The following is a 21,390-nucleotide window of genomic DNA, read 5'->3' on the forward strand; positions in this document are numbered from 1 at the left end:
CAAGCGTCAGCAGAGGGCGACAAAACACGAAAAAACACAAGTAACAAGTGCACATGACACTGCTGTCATTTTAATATGTTTGAGCGGGGCATGTGCGTTAAATGGGTCAAATATTTTATTGTGATTAATTAAAAATATTAATTATCGCCCGCTAACGCGATAATTTTGACAGCCCTTGTTTTTTGTAATTGTTATTAAAAATAAATTAAATACGAGAACAACCACGTCTTTTAACAATCGATGCAAGGATTCACAAACTACTTTTCGACGGACAGCACCAGTTTCTCGAGTGACGTCAGAGTGAAGCAACTCGTGAAGTCGGGTTACTTTATATTTTTTTTTCCTGAGTTCGCGACTAGGGCCTCCTAGTTCGAGTGGCGTTCCAATGATATATTTCCTGGTCCGAGGTTGGACAACTCCCGACTTCCCACCTTCCTCAAATGCAGCATCAGTCTACGGAGTGTTGACTGAAGAACGGCAACATGGTAAAATGTCCATTTACAGGCTGTGAAAACAGGCAGGAGACATGGGCAAATGACCAATGCAGAACGAGGAACAATAAACTGTGGTTACTTGCTGCTGGCTACGACTTAAACATACTGGTGGAAAAAAATATCCCTCCACTCTGCAGCCTGTTCCCTGCAGAGCTGCTGGATTACAAATTTTCTGTTCATACTTCAGTCATTGACATACAAAGGTAAGTTTTGATAAGATTATCCTGAAAACATAGCCAACACTATTGATTGCATGGGTCATTGGTGATTTTCATGCGTGCATATGTTGTTTTTTATTATCATGCTAAGACAGGACCATTGACTCACGCCAGCTTAGCCACCCTGAAACTAACAAATGAATAACAAACCGCAGAGAATTTGTTATAATCAACTCCACCGACTATTCAAACCCCCGCTAATTCAGAGAGTAAGCCTAATGTCAAAAATTTGGAACTTCCCCTTTAAATGCTTTGTACCTATCAATAACAATATTATACATGTAAAACAAAAACAAAAAAGACAGATTTTAAACTAACTTTAGTTGGATGAAAAGTCAGTAATAGCCAGAATGACCCAGTTACTCTCCCTTTTAAGCTCCTCTAACTTCTTGTCTCCATGGTGGTGTGGACATGTGACTTAGCTAAAACTATTGTTACTTGCTGGTGAAATAGTAATCATTCGTCATCTCACAGTTAAATTTAATCACCATCATACCAATGAAAACACAACAGTGATCAGGTGAAAATCTTTATTAAGTCTTAATATATTCTTAAAGGAATCTCTTAAATTACTATTAGATAACCCTTTATTAGGTTGTGTCTACATCTATTTACACGAGACATGTGAAGCTAAATCCATTTGATTTCGACTATACTGAATTTATAAACCACACCATGATGTTGCACCCTGTTACCCTGTATGCACAAACTATTTACCTTATGAAGAGGCCAAAGAGAAACACAAAGAGCTTAAGACACATTAGAGACACAAGAGAAAAACAAAAACTGAACTATCCCCAGTCAAAGTATTGATATAGGGTTAAATACTAAAAAGCAAGAAAAGTGAAGTGCAAAGATTGCAAGACGGGTGCAGGAAGGATTGAGTAATAGCATCTTAATATAGTTTCTGTACATACTTAAATCTACATTTATTATTCATTTAATGTGAACAAAGAGAGACTAACAAATGTTTCAAATAATTTCCCATGTCATTGTCAAGCCTTTACATGAAAAAAAAAAAAAAAAGACGCAACACAACTATTTTACTGTACATTGATTCTTCTCATCTCGACTAATTGTGACACAAATCTTGACAGTCGAACATATACTGTAGATCATTGTTAACATAGAGTATAGTAAATGTGTTGTACGGTGCAGGATGCAGTTGTATTGGATGATGTATGCCGTGCATAATGTTGATGATGTAATGCTTAACAGTCTGCGCCCTCGCCATGGTCCTTCTGTGTTTTTTCTGCAGGCTCACTGAGTCGAACGTAGGTTACGTGTGATCGGGCTATGTGCTGGGAACTGGCTTAAGGGGACGCAAGCAAACAGAAGAGGACCAAAATGGCAGAGGGTATTGGCAGGTCGATCGAAAGAGGCTAGCTCAACCAAACATCTTCATGTGATGTTGAAGGGATGGAACTCTGTGGACCACAGGAGCCTGGAAGGACGATAACAAAAACAGACCGTTTTGGAGTCAGGTAACAAAGACAAAGCACAAATATATCAAATTTTAACAAGGTGTAAAAACTAGCAAAGAACCATAAACTTCACTATCAGTTGACGGGAGATGGGACTCTGGGTCGATCTGTAGGGGGCCTATTTTCAAAAACTTGAAATCCATATATTTTCACAAACAAAGCCGCTAGCGACCCACAACCAAAATAGGCACCTCCTTTGGCATATATGAGTCTCCATGAGCAGCGACATCAATAAAATTCAAAGTCGTTTCCTAATAAAATCCCGATAAATAATTTTTTATACAACAAAACTTAAAATGGCTATAAAATTTTCAGATTTTACGCTAGATGCACAAAAATCACCAAATGCGGAGATTACCCACCTATATTTTTAGGATCATTAGCCAATATCATATAAGTTTTTGCCCAAAATAGCAACTTAATTTTTTTTTATCCAGTGCAAGTTTTCAACAGCCAATAAACTCAGTTTTCACATCAGAAACTTAATACTAAGGAAAGCATGCGAAATCATCTTAATTTTACTCAACAAAAGCAAAATTTGCATTTTTCTATATGCAATCACAACTTATTTAGGTTGAATTCCGATGTTACTATTGACTCAGCACGGAGGCACGTCTTGCCGGCTATCTAGCCCTAGTCGTTTTTAGATTGAAATGCTACATAAAATAAAACATGTAAAAGGCGATTTTTTTTTGTGTGTGTGGACGCAGAAATGTCTAAATTTCAACTTTTTTGCCGAAAACGGGCAGTTAGGAAAAAAATTAACAGATAATTTGAATGTAAACTTATGCTACTGTGTATGGATACAACATGGCAGCCATCACAAAACAAAGAGATTTTAAGTTGAAAATTCTTGTAAATAAATGCGTTTATCACCGGAATTTCTATGGATATGAACATAGAACAGTGTAGATTCTTGCCTAAAGGAGAAAAAAAACGGGCAGTTATCGTTCATTTTACGTAGATATTTTAAGCTAAAATTACGCTATTGTGTAATCCAATGTTGCGGCCATCATAAAACAAAGAGCTTTTTAAGTTGAAATTGTGTGCATGGGGCTCTTTTATATAAAAATTACCTTGAATCCTCGACCAAATCACTCTTGAGACAATCCTGCCTGCTTGTATTGAGTAAAACATTCGTCCTGTTTTCATCTAATTTCAGCGCTTGTGTGTTTGAGTTTATCACAGTGAAAGCAAACTCAGCTCTGCCTTGGTCGGCCCCCAACAGGAAGGCCTTGCCGCAATGTTTGTGGGAGCTGTCTTGTCAACTGATAGTCAAGTCTATGGTTGAACATTTGGGTACCTTGGTAAAATATACCGGTACTAGTACATACCGGTATATATTTTTAAATCCATACCTCTTTAGATGTTTTGGGAATTTGTTACTTTGGTAGAGTTACAGTTGGTATTTTCTGTGCATACATTGCTTGTATTCCATCGTGAATATATACATACAATATGGGTGGCGTGGCTCAGTAGTAGGGTAGTCAATCCCCAACCCAGAGATTGTGGGTTCGATTCTCCAGCCTTATGAACTCTTCTAAGTATCCTTGAGCAAGATACTGAACCCCACATTGCTGCTGGTGCTGTGTCACCACAACAGTAGGTGGATGGGGATGTAGTGTGAAATGCTTTGACGGCCTTAAAGGTGGAAAGGCGCTATACAAGTCTAACTCCATTTACCCTACTGTATATATATGTTCAGTGGTACCTCTACATACAAATTTAATTTGTTCCAGGACCTGTTTGTAAGTCGAAATGGTCGCATGTCGAGCAGGATTAGCGGGATAAGATTACATTATAATTCGATTAAGTCGTTCCACAGCCCACAAACCTACGCTAAATCCTTAATAAATACTGCTGGCGCAATTACAACTACCAATTACACATGGAAAAAACAAATTATAAATACAAATTGGAATAATATAATAATAATAATTATGTAATGAATCGTGTTCTAATGTTGTGTTTTGCATGCTGTTCCTGAATGCACCGTGTGACTCTTTTCATGTTGCTGTTGGCTTCGGCCACGGCGGACAGGTTCTGAAATAAATGATTAAAAACCTGACGAAGCTGGTGACTTCCTTGCCAATGTTACAATAATAATAATTGTCACTTAACTTCTAAAGACTGGCGAACGGAGGTCGGAGAAGGACCGTTGAGACTGTAGACATATTCCGGCTGTATTGTTGAGCTAGTTCAATGAAGCGTACACAACGTTAATATTTTTCTATCATTTCCATCTTAATTTCAATGCTAAGCGTCACCTTTTTCCATGTTGAGTTCTCTCATAAGAAAATCCGCCGTGCGTCTTGTGGGAAAACAATGAAACTGCGGCACTGTCATTAATTGTCGAACTTTGAGCATGTCGTCATATATCGAGACAAATGACGAGTCCAATTTTTACGTCAACTGTCGAAAGGGTCAGGTGTGGATGTCGGCATTCCGTTAGCTTTACATGAGTGTATTAACGTTTATTCTTGACTCTATTCTTGTTTTTTACTTTATGCATAACTCTGATTTTATGTTTATTGTGCAATAATCTAATTGTAACATGTAATTTGTTATTTTGATGGATTTTCATGAATAATAAAATATTTATGTCTGAATTTGGGGGGGCTTGGAACAGATTAGGGCATTTACATGTAAAACGCGTCTCTACTTACAAAATTTTCAAGTTACGAAACTACTTCCAGAACCAATCAATTTCGTAGAATTACCACTTAACAATTTTACTTTGCCATGGGTAATTACATAATGAGGTGATACTGTGAGGTGATATCTGCATGTAAAATATTTCTTACCCCTTAAAATGTTGCTAAGCATTGCCTCCCTCTGAAAAATATAGAAAAAGGAAGACCATATTAAAATGCATGTTCACGCTCGCAAGGTCATGCTATTAATAGAACTCACTGCCAAAGGCATCTTCACGTTGACTGCTTGTATTACTCACACAGACCAGCAGAGAGCATTAGAGCCATATTAACTACTGTACCAAACATATTTCTCCTATTTCTGCTCGGGATTGCAAATTCAAGAGGATATCTAATATAACATCAGGTCATGGCGTCACACCCACCTTTGCTTTCTGCTAAGAGCTCCTCCGTCATGAGGCCGTCCTGTCGGTTCCCGAGGACGAAAGCCAGGAAGGAAAGGATGAGTGCATCCAGTATACCCATAATGGCGAGGATGTAGGCCCAGCGCATGGAGCAGGCCCCCAGACTGTATTTGTCCGTCTGCTCGCCGCACATCCGTCGCACTTCATCACTGTCCCAGCCGTCGGGGTAGATCATACAGCCCAGTACCAGACACACACCTGCGAAGAGGGCGAAAGAAAAGTGGGCCAAGTGTCATTAAGTTATTGGCTCAGTCATAGGCGAATCTACTATTCAGGCAAAGTAGGCGATCACCTTAGGCCCCCAACCAGTAGGGGGCCTCCAACCAGCTGCCCTTGCCCCAACGAGCAAGGGCTTGGGCCACCGGAGCCAGCAGCACCCCCAACTATCATGTATAACTATGTCAGCATACCAAACAAACAAATAACAAAACTAAAAAGAAAGCCATTTGAATGCTGCATTTAAATGACATCCCCCCCCCCCCCCCCCACACACACACACACACACATGCTCTACAATGGACTGTTCCACGACAACGGACTGAGTATCGGTCGCTTAGCTTCATTTAGTGCCGTTTAGCTTAGCTTAGTTCCGTTTAGCATCGCTTAGCTGTTCGTTCGCTAGTTAGAGCACTTAGCTCTCCCACATTTTTCATGCCACTAAGCTCACTATTTTTACAGCTCACTTGCTACTTTGCATGTCGGCTATCATTTATTTCGAACACATGCGCAAACGTGCTCTCCATGAGAGCCAAAGTGCAGTGAGGGAGAAGTTGAGAACAGGCCACTAATGCCTCTTTTAACTTTCTTCTTCTCACCGAACATAAAATACACAACAGCACACCCTGTGGCGAAACAATGCAGTACAGTTCCAATCAGTCATCCAATAACACTCAACAGCTGGTTCACAGCATATGCTAACGAAAAAAAAAAATCTGTTTGTGACACCACAAGCAATGACGAAGAATGTTTTTTTACGGAGTGTAAAGCTTTTGGTGAGCGGTTTAGCGAACGTACCTCCGGTGAACATTTCAAAATAAAAGCACGTCATGTTTGTCAAATAAATAACAATTTCTGGAGTTAATCCCACATACTTCAGAATTAATTTTTTAATATGTTGAGTAAATACTACAAAATACAGATCCTACACTAAGAATAGCTTTCAAATTACACTCGTTATGACAAATATGATTGCCAATGAATAATTATTATAATTATGATACTACTATTATATATAGTAGTATACTATAATAATAATGCTAGAATTTTTTTAAAGAATTGTTTTGAATAATGTTGGAAAGGCAAAGTCAGTGTTCTGAATCTATTTACTTTCCATTCTTTTGCACTAGTAAATGCTATCAGCATTTAACCTCATTATTTATTTATGATTAATTATTGTTATTTACATGAGTATTTGTACTTTATTACATAATTTATTTGTGATTAATTATTGTTATTTACATGACTATTTGTACTTTATTAAAGAATTTAAGTGTTCCAAAATGGTTTTGTGAATTAATAAGCATCAACAAAAATTTCATTTCTAAATTAGTAAAAAAAAAAAAGAACATTATTAGTACAGTCGACTAATCATAAAACTAGTCGGCTGACGAATCAGGAAAAAAAATGTCGTTTAGGACAGCCCTAGTGTACCGGAACATATTTCCTCCTGACCCTTCTCACCTTTTTAACCCCTGACCCAAGAAGAGGGCCCCAGGATATGTTCGCCTTAGGCCCCAAAATTGCCAAGTCCGCCACTGGGCTCAGTTGCCAATGACGATGACAGATGTTCAAACCATTTGAACTGGAGAGGCTCGCAGTGAATGATCACTCTAAGCCTTTCCATCCAAATGGATTAGACATCTATTGAATTCAATGGCAGCTAATAATGAGTTAAAGAATAAAGAACACGCACTCAAAAGTCACATGATGACAATGGTTGTGGAGTTTCATTCTGTCTTTGACCGTGTTTATATCTCAAATCCTCAAATCTCATTGAAATTAGTTGACATGACATTATTTCATTCCAGATGTTTAATATTTTTAAAAACTCATTTTAAAACGCTTGCTTATTTCATATTTCATGCTGTGTTTTATGCTCCTGAATGAAATAGACCGCTTGGATGTGTGTGGAAGCGATCGTTTTATATATTCAATTTTTGAATCCCGCGCCATGAAAATGAGTTACTTCCGGCTTCAGTCTTGGGTTTAGGACGAATGCGAACGTGAGGTCACCCGGGTCAGCATCTGACAATACAGCATTGCTTTATAGCGTGCAGATGGACTGCGGATTCAGGTAATTTTGCAGAATAATTCATTTATTTTTTACATCACGCCAGCCAAACGGCTGCAGAAAAATTCTGCTGCACCAGGGAGAGGCGTGTGAGCCTTTTTGGGTTTTAAAAGGTTCCCGTTCACCGCGGATATCGGTCAGAACAAGCCCTACTACTGTGGGACTATTGGACTTACGAGGAAGTGAGTAAACATCGTATTATGCATTATGTCAAATACTGGGATCATGGCACACGTTTTAATACGGAGGTGGCTTGCATTTTGTGGCTGATTGTCTGCCGAAAATGCCACTCGGCCGACGACCGGCAGCTTGTCGTACACTCCCCTGCCGGGAGAGCGCTATACTCGGCTTATTGCCCTCTTTGTACGCCCGGTGTTCTGTCAAATTTTCAACTACATAGGAAATTGCAACTTTGAGTTAAAAACGGCCGCGAATAAAGTGATTACAAAGTAAACACCATAAACTTTCTTTAAACGACTATTTACTTATGTTTGATCATGGACGGAAATGTAGAAATATTCACCTCAGACACATCCTGCCATGTTAGCTGTACAACAACTGCACGCCGCTCTCTGTTTACGTGTTTGCCGTGTAGTAAAGCATTATTTTATGCCGTATTCGTGTTGACCATGTGGCAGCTACGCACTCCTCCAACGTCGGCCGGCTGCTTCCCTGCCGAGCTCTCCTGTCCGTAGCAGGAGAACGAGCTATAACTTGCTCGCCAACAAGCGGGTTGCCGATCGGCGAAGACAATCGACAACCCCGCCACCGTGTGAAATGTTCCGGGTAGTTTTGTGCGATTTTTCGCTTCGAAAAGCGAAAATAAGACTTTGAGACGTCACTCGGTTCAGGTTAGCATGCCGGCTAGCTGTCACGCTTCTTGGTTTGTTTACATTCTCCGGCCCCCACCCCCAACTCTCTGCTGCCTCGGTAAATAGTATCATATCTTGTCTATAAAATTATTATTATAAGTACGCCTCTGCATAACATTATGTCCTTTTTAATATTAAAGCAAAAAATATTTAGATCAACTTAAAATAAAGTATAACTTGATTAACATTGTTTTGTTTGTAACAGAAAATACTTAAAGAGCATTTGCCTTTGCCTGAATTAAAAAAAAAAGTCACATCTAAACTGTAAAAAAATACACTTAAGGTACATTTTCTGACCATTTAATACTGAAAAATTTGATAAAATTAATAAATAATAGTAAATTCAAATTGATTAGCAACATTAACTCATGAGAACAATATGCCAAACCATTTGACCAAAAAAACCCAAAAATAAAACAAAAACGAGTGTCATTGGACAGAGGGACAGTTTTTATTTTTGCTTTTTTCCACTGAGCAATTTGGTATGCAAACTTATATGATGCTAACAGTGCTTGCTGGTTTACTGTTGTAAAACTGACAAAGCGGGACCGTTGTTGGCAATAATGCCACGTCTTTGCTAAAAAAAAAAAAGAAAAAGGCGCTTATCGATGTGATTGATTTGGTTTCCTGCTGTCCGTTGCAAACATTTTTAGACACAGAACAGAATGGGCTTTTTCCGTCTCCCATTGTATTAAAAGTCGAAGCCAAAAGCCAAACGCTGCATACGCTTCGTCATATTTCCTCGTCTTAGCTTTTCATATCTCCAGTGCTCTTTGCTGTGTGCTCTTATTTGGTTAATACATACTGCGCACACTCTGAAAATGAGCGGCCACTGCCACCCAGAGTGGGTGTGCAATCACACTTTTTTCCTGAGGTCACATGCGTCACTCCCGGCATCGTTCTGCGCCCCACTGGGGGCCGCCCCACTATTTGAGGAGTACTGGATTAGAGAGACTAAAATAATGACATTTTGCGGCTCTCTTCGTCGCATTTTCCTCGTTCTGAATAATTCCCCCTCAATGGGTTGAATTCTAAATCAGATGAAACCATGACCATGCCGATGCCATCTTCCTGTTGGGGACGCTAGAGCCCTATAAGGGTAGGCATTGCTAAACGGCGGATTAAAAGACTAATTTCTCGTCATCTGCACTTTGCCAAATTGTTGTATATAGTCAAATTGTCTCAAAATATGATTTTAATTCACATAATAAAGCTGTTTAAGACTTTTTTTATCCTGTCGTACGCACTTTAAATCTCAAGGCACCTATTTGCATTTAAAACTTCTTTGTTATTTAGCTGATAAGACATCTGAAATGTCCTCTTTTCACAAAAGATGGGATCTTATTGTTCTTCAATAATAAAACAATAATTTTCCTTTAGTTAACGCCACTGTTTCCACTCTCACGTTGATGAGTGTTAAGGTAAGAAAGAAGAACACTTGTCCTCTTCAACAGTATTGTTGATTGTTACAAAGAAATTGCCTCTTTGGTGCCATTTTATCTTCTTTTATGAATGCACCTTTTAAATGTAAATGTGATCTATAATTATATCCCATCCATTTTTATCACTGTGACTCCTCTCTGGCTCTTGCCATTTGAAATAAATTGCTCTTTACATATAGCTACTTGCTAACACATTTGCCTATAAAGTACAAACACTGCTCAATGAAGCGGATATTGTGGTTCATTGAAGAAAGTATACATTGTTTTCCATACCTTCATTCAGCAGACTCACATGCGAAGGTCAAGTCAGTAAACCACATTAAACAAAAACATAGTCTAACCATTTCAAATGAAATTCAAGTTTGATTGAGCCTATGACCTCTTACCAGTTTTTCCATCATTTATTGAGCCGATGTGACTCTAATTTAGTCAGGGAGGAATGCAGGCCTGCTTAACTGAACACCAAGGTGATATAGAAGACCTATTCTGTTGTAGGAATTGAAACTGCACAGGTTTATTGAATAATCACTATCTATTGGAAAAGTTTTTAAGTCATTCACGGCAATAGACATTCTTTCCATTTGAACTGGGAGGGCTGGCAGTGAACTTCTGGGGGAAATGTCCAGTCGCCGAATGTGTTGCAAGGTGTGCAGGTCATCTCTTAGGTCATTTTTGACAGCAACTACGTGCCCTTTCCTGCACAGCGTTTGGACCCCAGCAAGACTGTGTTTGTGGGAGCACTGCATGGCATGCTCAATGCTGAAGCGCTGGCCAGCATTATGAATGATTTGTTTGGAGAAGTCATGTATGCAGGCATTGACACAGACAAACACAAATATCCCATAGGCTCTGGCCATGTGACTTTTAACAGAGAAACACTGACCTATAAAGTTAATTCTCAGAAAACAAAATAAAAAAAAAATAAACCTTGGATGACTACGTGTCTTATAAATGCTAGCAGAAAAAAGAATAATCTGTACAAAACTTTCATTAACCAAAAGACAAAACAGGCAGAAGATAGATACAAAAAATATTGAAATAAATTAAATGCAATTATGAGAGCTTGTAAAAAACAGTACTATACAAAGTTATTGGAAGATAACAGAAACTTGCAGACTACAGAAAATCACGAATGAGATTATAAAAAATCAAAAATCTGAACAATCGTATCCAGATTATGTTAATAAAATGAAGATAACTAACACGGACGACACTACAAATAAATTTAATGATATTTTTTTTTGTAACAATAGCTCCTAGACTAGCTGAAAACATTCCTGATACACAGTTCACAACCATGCAAGAAAGAACTTTACACTCGATGTTCTTGGAACCAGTCAAGGACACCAAGATAAGACATCTGGTTGAAAAATATGAAAACAAAGACGCTACCGACGCACACGGCTTTGATATGAAACTCATCAAACTTATAATAGATGAAATTCTTCAGCCCCTAACACACATATGTAACTTGTCATTCATGACTGGAACTTTCCCAGATCAGATGAAAATAGCGAAAGTTGTCCCCATCTATAAAGGAGGAGACACACATGACCTTGGTAACTACAGACCCATCTCAATACTGCCACAATTATCCAAGATCCTTGAAAACTTTTTCATAATAGGCTTGACAAATTCATATCAAAGCATAACTTACTAAACCATAGCCAGTATGGTTTTAGAAGAAAAACATTCTACTGCACAAGCGCTGACAGAGTCAATAGAAATTATTACAGATGCGATTGATCAAAAGCAGTATTCTGTTGGAATTTTTTTGGATTTAAGAAAAACATTTGACACAGTGAATCCCAATATATTATTTGACAAATTAGAGAGATTGGAAATTAGAGGTGCAGCTTTAGACTGGATACACAGTTATTTATCTAAAAGATATCAATATGTGACAATTGGTGGGAATAGGTCGGAAAAACTTGAAATTACATGTGGCATACCTGAAGGCTCTGTCTTGGGGCCAAAATTGTTTATACTATGTATAAATGATATATACAAGGTCTCCAGTATATTAAAAATTGTGCTTTTTGCTGATGACACAAATATTTTTTGCGCAGGTGACAACCTAAACAGATTGGCCCAGCAAGTCAATGAGGAATTGGACAAATTACAACTGTGGTTCAATGCAAACAAACGGTCACTAAATCTTAGTAAAACAAAATATATGTTATTTGGTAAAAATGGATTAAAATAACATCTGAACATTCAAGTTAATCAGTTGACTATTGAACGTGTTAGGGAACACAAGGTTTTAGGAATAATAATTGATGACTTATTAACATGGAATACACATATAAGTCAACTGAAAAATAAATTAGCTGGAAGCATCTCTATCCTTTTCAGAGCTCAAAATGTACTAGATCAGAGGGCCCTTCAAATAATCTATAGTGCACTAATTTTACCATATCTGACTTATTGTGCCGAAATTTGGGGAAACACTTATAAAGGCCGCCTGCATCCTCTGATGGTCCTCCGGAAAAAAGCAATAACACCGAGTTATTTATTAAATCAAAATTATTAAAGCTTTATGATTTCATATATTTCAAAACGGTACAGATGATGTACAAAGCGTCTAAAAATAGCCTTCCGTATAACCTACAAAGTCGCTTCCAGGCTAGGGAATCGAAATACGATTTGAGAGGAGAAAATGTATTTAACCTTAACTATGCCAGAACAACACTGAAATCACTTTCCATTCCCTACACTGGTGTTCAACTTTGGAATGACTTGGATTCTGGAGCGACCAGCTCAGGGTCGTTGGCTGTTTTTAAGAGAAAAGACAAACAATTTATACTACACACTTATGCTGCTAAACCAATCTAACTTTTGGAAATGATAAGAACTGTAAAAAAGGGGAAAAAGTCTGGGTGACAAGTCAAAACTGTAAACATAACTTACTCTACCCAAAGCAAAGGAGGGAAAAACACACACACACCCCAAAAAAAAAATATTGCTGAATGCAAACATGGTTAGAGTAGACATCTGTCACAAGGTCAGACAATTATTTGGCTCTCTATGCGTAGTACAGACAGCAAACTCTGACTGTTGATAATAAATATTCTGCCAAACCTGTGAAGACATGGAACTGGTCAATTGGTCACTTAGTGCTCTGGACAAGATCTTCTCTACAATGCGAACAGAACCTGGACAAAGCCCATGTCCGGGCAACACTTTCAAGTCCGGATTTACCAAGGATAGCTGGGGAAAATGGCGGCTGCTGTGTCTGACCACACTCGAAGTTGAGGACATCAAGGATATTTTCCTCTTCGTTACGCTGCTGGCTGTGATTCTTCTGCAAGGGCTCGGAGCCAACTGGATTCGTCGGAACATCGTAGAAGTGCTGGATAGCCAAAGGAAATCAGTGGAATTGACCACTACGGACATGAGCGCTATCGCTGGAATACACGCCAGGCTCAACAGGGCCTGTGATGATATATCACAGGTAAAGAGCGACCTAGCTGCATCCAACATTTCGTCGAAATGCAGCAAGGAATGAAGACCGCGACGAGGATTGAATCGACGAAAGGAGGTGGTGGGCACGGGCTGCCATCGGTCCTCAGCAATCCCCTATCCTGGATCGAGCAACTAATCTACTGGATCAAATCAACTTAACGAACTAATCGCTGCGATCGACAATGACTATTGGAAAGATGAACATCACACAATTAAGGGGAGGGGAAAAAAAATCAAAAATTTATAATCATCACACAATCTGAAATGTCAAAATTGTTATTCGATAATTTGCGTCCTATGGTATACTGGGGGTGGGATTTAATAAGCTTCGGCTTCTCCCGTCAGCCCTTTTCTTTTCGAGTTTTACTGAATATAAACACAACTGAATCCTGTATGTTTGGACCTGTCATGCCAGAAGAGGAAATAAACAATAAACTCGTAATGTGTGGGGTGTGAGCAAAGTAAGAAACAATATTTTCAACATATTAAGTGTGGTGTATTAGTTTAGGAAAAATTGTTGTGACTTTGAACAAATCACATTAATGGCCAATTTACAGAGAAATTAGTCATTCAAAAGTCACTTCAAATTTTCCGTAGGTATGAATGAGTAGGGATGGGAATTGAGAACCAGTTCTTATAGAGAACCGGTTCCGCGTGTATCAATTCCATGGAATCGTTTAGCAGATAATTTAACGATTCTCTTATAGATTCCTAACAGTACAATCAATGTTACGGAATTGACGCATGATACACACCGACAAGCAAGCATCACAACATGAATGCTCACAGTGTACCCACCTACCAAAGTTACCAGGAGGTGTCGCCGCCGAGTAATAAAGTAGTGGTGTTCACAGGCCAAGTCATTATTCATGAGACTACTTAAAGAAGTGATGAATTTTCTCAAAAAGTCTATTAATGAATCTATCATATTCTCGTCGAATACTCTATAAGAACATTATAACATATATGCATCTAAAATAATCCTAAACGATTTTATTGGCAGTTTTAATAATCCTGTTAGAAAGATTTCATGGGTATGCGTTCGTTTCAATAGCAGCCAGTCAGTTTCCTGTTATTGTCCTACGTCATGTGCGCAGCGTATAGAATAGGCGTAAGGTGCGCATTTCAAGCAGACGGCCACCTGTTAGTGGAATTATTAATTTTTGTGCGTCCATGAAGGAATGTAAGTATTTCCTCTTCATGCCATAAAGTTCTTATGATAAATTAGAGCTGTTATCAGCGTCACTGTTTCGTGTTTTTATTGTCGGCTAGTCGCTCCGCTCGTCCTCGCTGCGTGGAGGAGAGCGTTGTTTACATTACATTCGCGTTACACATTTGTGTTAAGAGGGAATGTGTTCGTTTAGACTCTTAAGATGATGTTGTACATCCATATGAGTGTACAGTGTTTAGTTTTCACCACTTTTATGGCCAAGATGACCGCACGTGCACGCAGCGTGCTTGTGGATTGTGCGCGCGCACTCGCGCACCCACCATTTTATTCGCGTTGCACATTTGTGTTAAGAGGGAATGTGTTAGTTTAGCATCTTAATATGATGTTGTACATCCATATGAGTGTACAGTGCTTAGTTTTTGCCACTTTTATGGCCAATATGACAGAACGTGCATGCAGCGTGCTTCTGGCTTGTGCGTGTGCACTCGCCCCCCCCCCCCCCCCTTGTGTTCATTACACTGCGAGTCATGTATGTGTGTTATTAACTGCTTTACATTTGCATTGTTTATTGCATCAGCACTAATTTTCTTTCCTTTCAGAACCACACATACTAGTATATCCACATATTCCAGTCTTTCACACACATACAAATACATCAAAATCTTTCCAAGCATGCTCCCACCTACTCATTGAGTGATTCTCATATCAAGTGCCATTGCCTGTATGTAGTTGTGCATGTTGCCAAGTTGTATTAAAAGTGACCAACTCCACTCTCCGCTCCTTGTGTTCTAACCGACACCCCGAGGCGAATGAACCATAAAACATATTGAATCCAGAACCTCATACAGTCCATTAGTCCAAATTAGAATCGATAAGAGAATCCATAAAGAATCGAATCGTCAAGCAATATCGATAATGGAATCGGAATCGTAAAAATCTTATCAATTCCCATCTATGAATGAGTGTGTGCATGATTGGTTGTTTGTCTCCTTGTTAGCTGGTAACCAATTCAGTGTGTACCCCGCTTACTCCCCATACCTGAGATAGGCTCCAGCACTCCCATGACCCTCGTGAGGATACGCGGAACGCTGAAACTGTAATTTCAAAGGGTTCACAAACATTCTTACAAGTGTATATAATCTTGAATGGCAACATTGGGGACATTTCAAGATGCTTCTGAGAGAACAAAGGGAATGACAAGGCAATGCATGCAGCAGAAAAATTAAAAAGAGCACACCCTCTTTCTCGAGCTCCCCTTGGCTCTAACTGTCATAAGCAATTCATGCGGGCCCGCCAGTTACAGAGCAAAGACTCAGACACTGGTTCTGATTCAGGTGGACAGCAAGTACCCTGCAAAGTCACCAAGAGGCATGAACACGCCATCTTCCCTTCCTTGGAATCTTAAAACCATAGAGGGAGGGGGCCAATTCCAGTGATGACGAGCTGTGTTCTCTGGAACCTTCGGCTGGAGCCATGTTTAGTCAATGAACAATTGAATGCCTCCAGGTGGTCGCAGACAACAGCACCTTCTGATTCATGTCTGATTCAAGTTGGACCTGACAGACTGTGTACTTGGCCCCGTGTCACTCACCCTACTGTATTACGGGATGCCAGACGTTCTGAAGAATCTTGCAGATAATCATGCTCCATCTTGACACACACAGACACACATATTGTGATTGCAGATTTTGCCGTTTTGTATAGAAGTAGTGGTCGTTTACAGTATGTGACAAAAAACATCTTTTTACTTATTCGTACTGTATATTTTAGTCACCAAGAGACTGATACAAATGATTTTTATATAGTGGAGTAACCACCAATATCACAGACTTCATATACCAGTAATTCTATAAATCACGGATTACGTGAAAATGTTCTGTACTGTATATTTTTTTAATGCTATTTTGTTAGAGCATCTAATATTTAAATAGGTTCCTGATGCTATATGATTAGAGGTCACTAACTGGAAGAACAGTCCATGTCTGGACCCAGAAGCAGTCTCCTTTGGATCTAGCGGCCCAAAAAGGGCCAGCTGTATATTTTATAACTGTACAGACCGATTAAAATGTGAGTTAAACCAACCAAATTGATCTTATTCAGCCAATCAGAACTCCACAGTTTGGGTACAAAAAAGGTTTTTAATGAGCATATCGTAAACTATTCAAAATCTAAGGGAAAGATGATGAAAATCCTGACAGGATAAGTTAGAGCTCAATGTTCTGGCATGACAAATTAGAGCTTTAGTTTTTGGCAAGACCAGTACATGTTTGAGCATGTGTTGTAGCTCAATCTTATCAGTGAGAAAAAGGTTTGGGAGTTGAAAGTTGTCACTAAGGGGTCAAAAAAGTAAACTTCTAAAACCTTTCAATTGAGAGTGTCTTTTACTGCATTAATTTGATTTGACTGACATATTGACCGACCTGGCAGATGCAGGTACGACAATAAGGCAACTCACGTTTTTATGTAAGACCTTGTCTCAAATTGGATTTTTTGAATGTTAGTAAAATATCTGTGGTCTCTTTATTCTCAACAAAAAGGAAGCACTCATTGTTACAGTTCTTTCAGCTTCATGTTATTTTTAATAGGGTAGTAGCAAGAGCTGCAGCAGATCCGTTTGGGTATCTACTGCATGCCTTCAGCACCATCATGAATTTTACATAACCCAAAAGGATAAAGCGGAGGCAGAGGAAGAAGAATAGTAGCCCGTCATGCAGTGATAGCATCAGGGGAGGAAGTGAAAAAGAGGGCAGTAAAATATGGCGGCGAGTCATAGAATATGCTCTACATGCTACGCACATGGCCGGTGTCTGCACGGTGGCCTCTAATGACTCCAGACACAAACGTGGCAAGCACACGAGCCCTTCATGCAGTAAAACGCCTTTTTTTCCCAGATAAAATTTGAAGCCTGGAGTCAACTCATCCACAAACACAGAAGCATGCTCATTCCAGAAGTGCAGAATCCTCTTACATAACAAACTCTAAATTCATAACGTTTTAACTCAACGAAAGGCCCAATACACATTATACACAGTAGCAAAATGAGAAAAGACATTTTTTCTTCAAAAGTAAGTTGCTGGAGAAATCATTTGTTGGGCCTCCAAGAATCCAACACTAGCTATAACAGACCAGAACAGCAAATATTATCGGTTATATTTGTTCTCCTGCCATTCGCCTTCCCTTTTTCATCCTTAAAATAGAACTTTGTACATAAGTGTGAATATGTTTTGTTCGACTGAGTGCTGACCAATGTGAATATGATCCGTATTCTCTTAAATAAATTAAAAAAAACACTCTTTCACTGCTATTGACGAGCACCCACGTTAGGTAGAATCCATACATTGGTTCAATGTTTGGGATACATGGAGTTGACTCTGCTTCATTGTTATTTTGAATTTCAGAAACAATTTTACTGTCAGACAACAGCAAGCAGATTGCAGCAATGCACCATACCACTTACAGTATATTGTACATGAAATCAGCTTAGTTCGTGAGTTCACATATGAGGTTTTTGTGACAAATGGTTGCATTTTTTTTAATTTTTTATAAATAAAACCAATACATTTTCTACCGCTTATTAGAGAAAAGCAGAAAGTAGACTGGAAACTTTTCTCCTCAGGAAAAAAGAATTATACAGTAGAACATTTTTTTTTAGATCTTGATAATATGTGAAAATAGTTTTTGTCTTACAATCAGGGTGTAAGTACTGTAGATACACATTTGTACATAAAAATGAATTAAGAAAATGTTTAAAGAGTGCAGGAATCAAAAATAAACTTAAGATCAAGTCCATTGCTGAGATTTGAACCCCAACTTCAGTTGCTAACCATTACGCTCCAAGACCAAGAATACTTTTTCATGAATCTCTCATTCTGCCTCCCGCAGAATGTAGCAACAACAATCCTCATCCCCAGCAGCAAAACAAGCCTTACAGCTGATGGAATAAAAAAACAAAAAAAAACAAAAAACAATCATTTAGAGCAGAGGGAAGCCGATGGCCTCATGCTACCCTTCTGGCTTCTCTCATGGTGAGGACGGGCACAGAGAGGAGGAAAGACAGATTAGTGAGGGTGTGAGGCAGTCTGGATGGAGAGAGACGGTGCTCACACATGTAGGGTGACACGCTTCACCGTTAGTGTACATGCACCACTCAATCACCAAGGAACACCAAATGCCTTAGCCCCTTTCAGCAGCGCTATTTTCAGCTTTTATACACTTCTATGGTTAATGCACACACCTCCCATATCTTGCTTCCATCCTGCAAACACTGGGACCATACGAGTGGAAAACAGGCTTGAGAAATCGTAGTAAAGCTAAGAGCCGCTTATGTAAGAGGCTGCAGGCAGGGCAGATGACGCCGCACAAGAATCTGACTGTGGACAGACAGATGGTATGGCTCATTTGCACAAAGGGAATAGCAAATCCAATCGATAACGAGAGAAAAATCCCATTGACTTGTGAACTCGGAGTATAATTTGTAAGCATAGCGGTGCAGTTTTACAATTGGATTTGGTGAAACTGTCCAGCTGCTTCTGCAGCTGAAGAAAGCAAATAACTAATTTTTATTTAAACACATGGGGAGAATGTGTCAGTGATTGCTTGTGACAGTTTGCTTTTCCAGATTTTGCTACTATTGCAGATTTCTTATATCAATATTTTCCAATGTTGTGTGCCAAGCAATTCATCTTTCTGGAGTATGTTTGCCTGTTTGCCCATTTACATAAATGGCTAAATGTAAGCAGTGTTGTTAATAACGGCGTTGGAGTATAACAGCGTTACTAACGGCATTATTTTTGTCAGTAGTGAGTAATCTAGTTGCTTTTCCCATCTTTGCAATGCAGTTACCATTACTCAGGATGTAAAGGCGTGCGTTACTACGTTGAATGACGCGAGAGATGTCTGAGAGACACGGAGAGAGCAGAGCGGGAGGGGGAGGGGGTTGTGACGCCGTTGCAAATGCGGTGCTAGGTGGCTCGTACTTCTGAGCGTTAGCATAGCATTTGTGTTCTCGCAAGCCTTAGCATTTAGTGTGGCGAGCATCATCTTAAACTAGGGTGACCAAACATCCTCTATTGCCTAGACAAGTCCTCATTTCACATCCTTTCCGTAGCGTCCGGCCAAGTTTTATAAATTAATGAAAATGTCCGATTTTTATGATTTCTCACGGGACCAATTTGAAGAGAATCTCTCCGGCCGCTGGGGGACAGCGCCTGCCTAAGTGGCCTATGTGGCTCCTACTAGTAGGCAGGGAAGGAGAAGTTCTTCTTCTTGTTTTTGTTGACAGTTTACCCCTTGTATCATGGGCCATTACCACCATCTACTGGGTTGACGGTTTGGGAAAAGATCAGGCAGTTACAGACTACAATAAGGAGTAGTTCTAAGAGACGTGGCTCCGTACACCTTTCTGTAAGTTTATCTCCTATTAATGTCGATCATGTTTCTTGTGTTGTATATTGGCTTATATGTGTACACAGAGATGCAGTATATTGTAATAGTCTTGTAATTGTTCTGCATTCGCATCAGTATTATATTCTAAGTAGCTGTGTTTCTTATGCCTCAGGGTTCCGTCATCTATGTTAATAAAAGGAAATTCAAAATTAACACGTAGTAGTATTTCTTCACAATTAGCGTGTGTTGAAATCGACACTTTGCACAGAACAGTATGGTACTGCTGCCTGTGACGTGTTCCCTGAGCGCCTGCCCAGTTGTTAAGTTTTTTACGATAAATACGTATATAATGGCAACTGTTGACTTCTGTCGAAGCTTTGCAGGGGTGTGATCTGATAATCCCGTTTGGTGTTGCATTGTTGCGCTGCCGATGATCGTAAACTTTTATAGCAAAGTTTGATTTTGCCTCGGCTCCCGGTACTCGCTAATAGCGTACCGCACGAATGCTATTTTTAGACCGTGACATTGTCATTGTAACGCAGAAGTGGGTCATGATAGACACGCCCTCGCATACAGTCCATGTTATTTCTGCTTTTCTCCGGTAATCTTTCAAAAAAGAATTACCGATCAAACACTGCTGCTATGGAACTCTAGACATTACGACATATTAAGGATGTTTACTTTATACGTTTCCCGAAACCAAAAACTCAGAGGGAAAAATATGAAGAATGGATCGACTTGTGCGGACATTCTAAAGACCAGTTTAATGCCAGCAAGGTGAAGCCATTCACATTTCATATGCCGTAAACATTTTGTTGGGGGCCATGGTCCTACGGAGGATGAAGAAGTAAACCATATTGATATTTTTAGTTATTTTTTTAGCGTGGCGTTTTTGCCGTGCTGCTTCTGTCTGACAATGAATGGCCTGAAAATTTTTTAAATGTTATCTGACTGCGACTGTTACCTTTTCTGTTGTAATAAAAACAAATGTAGTAGGGGGTAAGTGTAAATAAATTATAGAATTCAGATTTGTTATTAATGAAAACATTAAAAGTGTTCTTTGGCTGTCACTGAGTAGTATTTGCGATCACTACACACAAATAGCAATGTAAATTGTCCTCAAAAAACGGTCAGAGATGTAAGACAACCAGAAGATATAATATATAAAAAAGACAGGGCATATGGTGGTAAAGGATAGATTGTTGAAACGGGAGAATGTCATTGTCAGTGACGTAAGGCAATACACACAAGAAGAAGATGTCAATTAAAAAAAGCTGACTCTGGATCAGGTCGGCTCTTTTTCCCATCTTTTTTCAGCCCTCGAAACTCAAGCCAGCTGTTTAACTGAACATTTGTATGTTCTTCCAAATCTTTACCAGGGCCTCCCGCAGGTGGGACACGCCTGGAATACCTCTCCGGGGAGGCGTCCAGGAGGCATCCGAACCAGATGC

At 39.3% G+C, this 21,390-nt stretch overlaps 1 protein-coding gene across 1 annotated transcript in view; it reads right to left on the bottom strand.

Moving 5' to 3' along the window:
- Nucleotides 1-1,228: 1,228 nt before the first annotated feature.
- LOC130916613 (LHFPL tetraspan subfamily member 3 protein-like) overlaps nucleotides 1,229-21,390 on the bottom strand; it is a 39,168-nt gene continuing 19,006 nt past the window's right edge. The window contains exons 2-4 of the mRNA XM_057837470.1: nucleotides 5,276-5,512; nucleotides 5,001-5,031; nucleotides 1,229-2,156 (exon numbers count right to left, since the gene is read on the bottom strand). Of these exons, the coding sequence (XP_057693453.1) occupies nucleotides 5,015-5,031; nucleotides 5,276-5,512 (254 nt within the window). The 3' untranslated portion in view covers nucleotides 1,229-2,156; nucleotides 5,001-5,014. The remainder of the gene's footprint in view (nucleotides 2,157-5,000; nucleotides 5,032-5,275; nucleotides 5,513-21,390) is intronic.

Source organism: Corythoichthys intestinalis, chromosome 5, assembly GCF_030265065.1.
Source record: "Corythoichthys intestinalis isolate RoL2023-P3 chromosome 5, ASM3026506v1, whole genome shotgun sequence".
In the NCBI taxonomy this organism is placed as follows: domain Eukaryota; kingdom Metazoa; phylum Chordata; class Actinopteri; order Syngnathiformes; family Syngnathidae; genus Corythoichthys; species Corythoichthys intestinalis.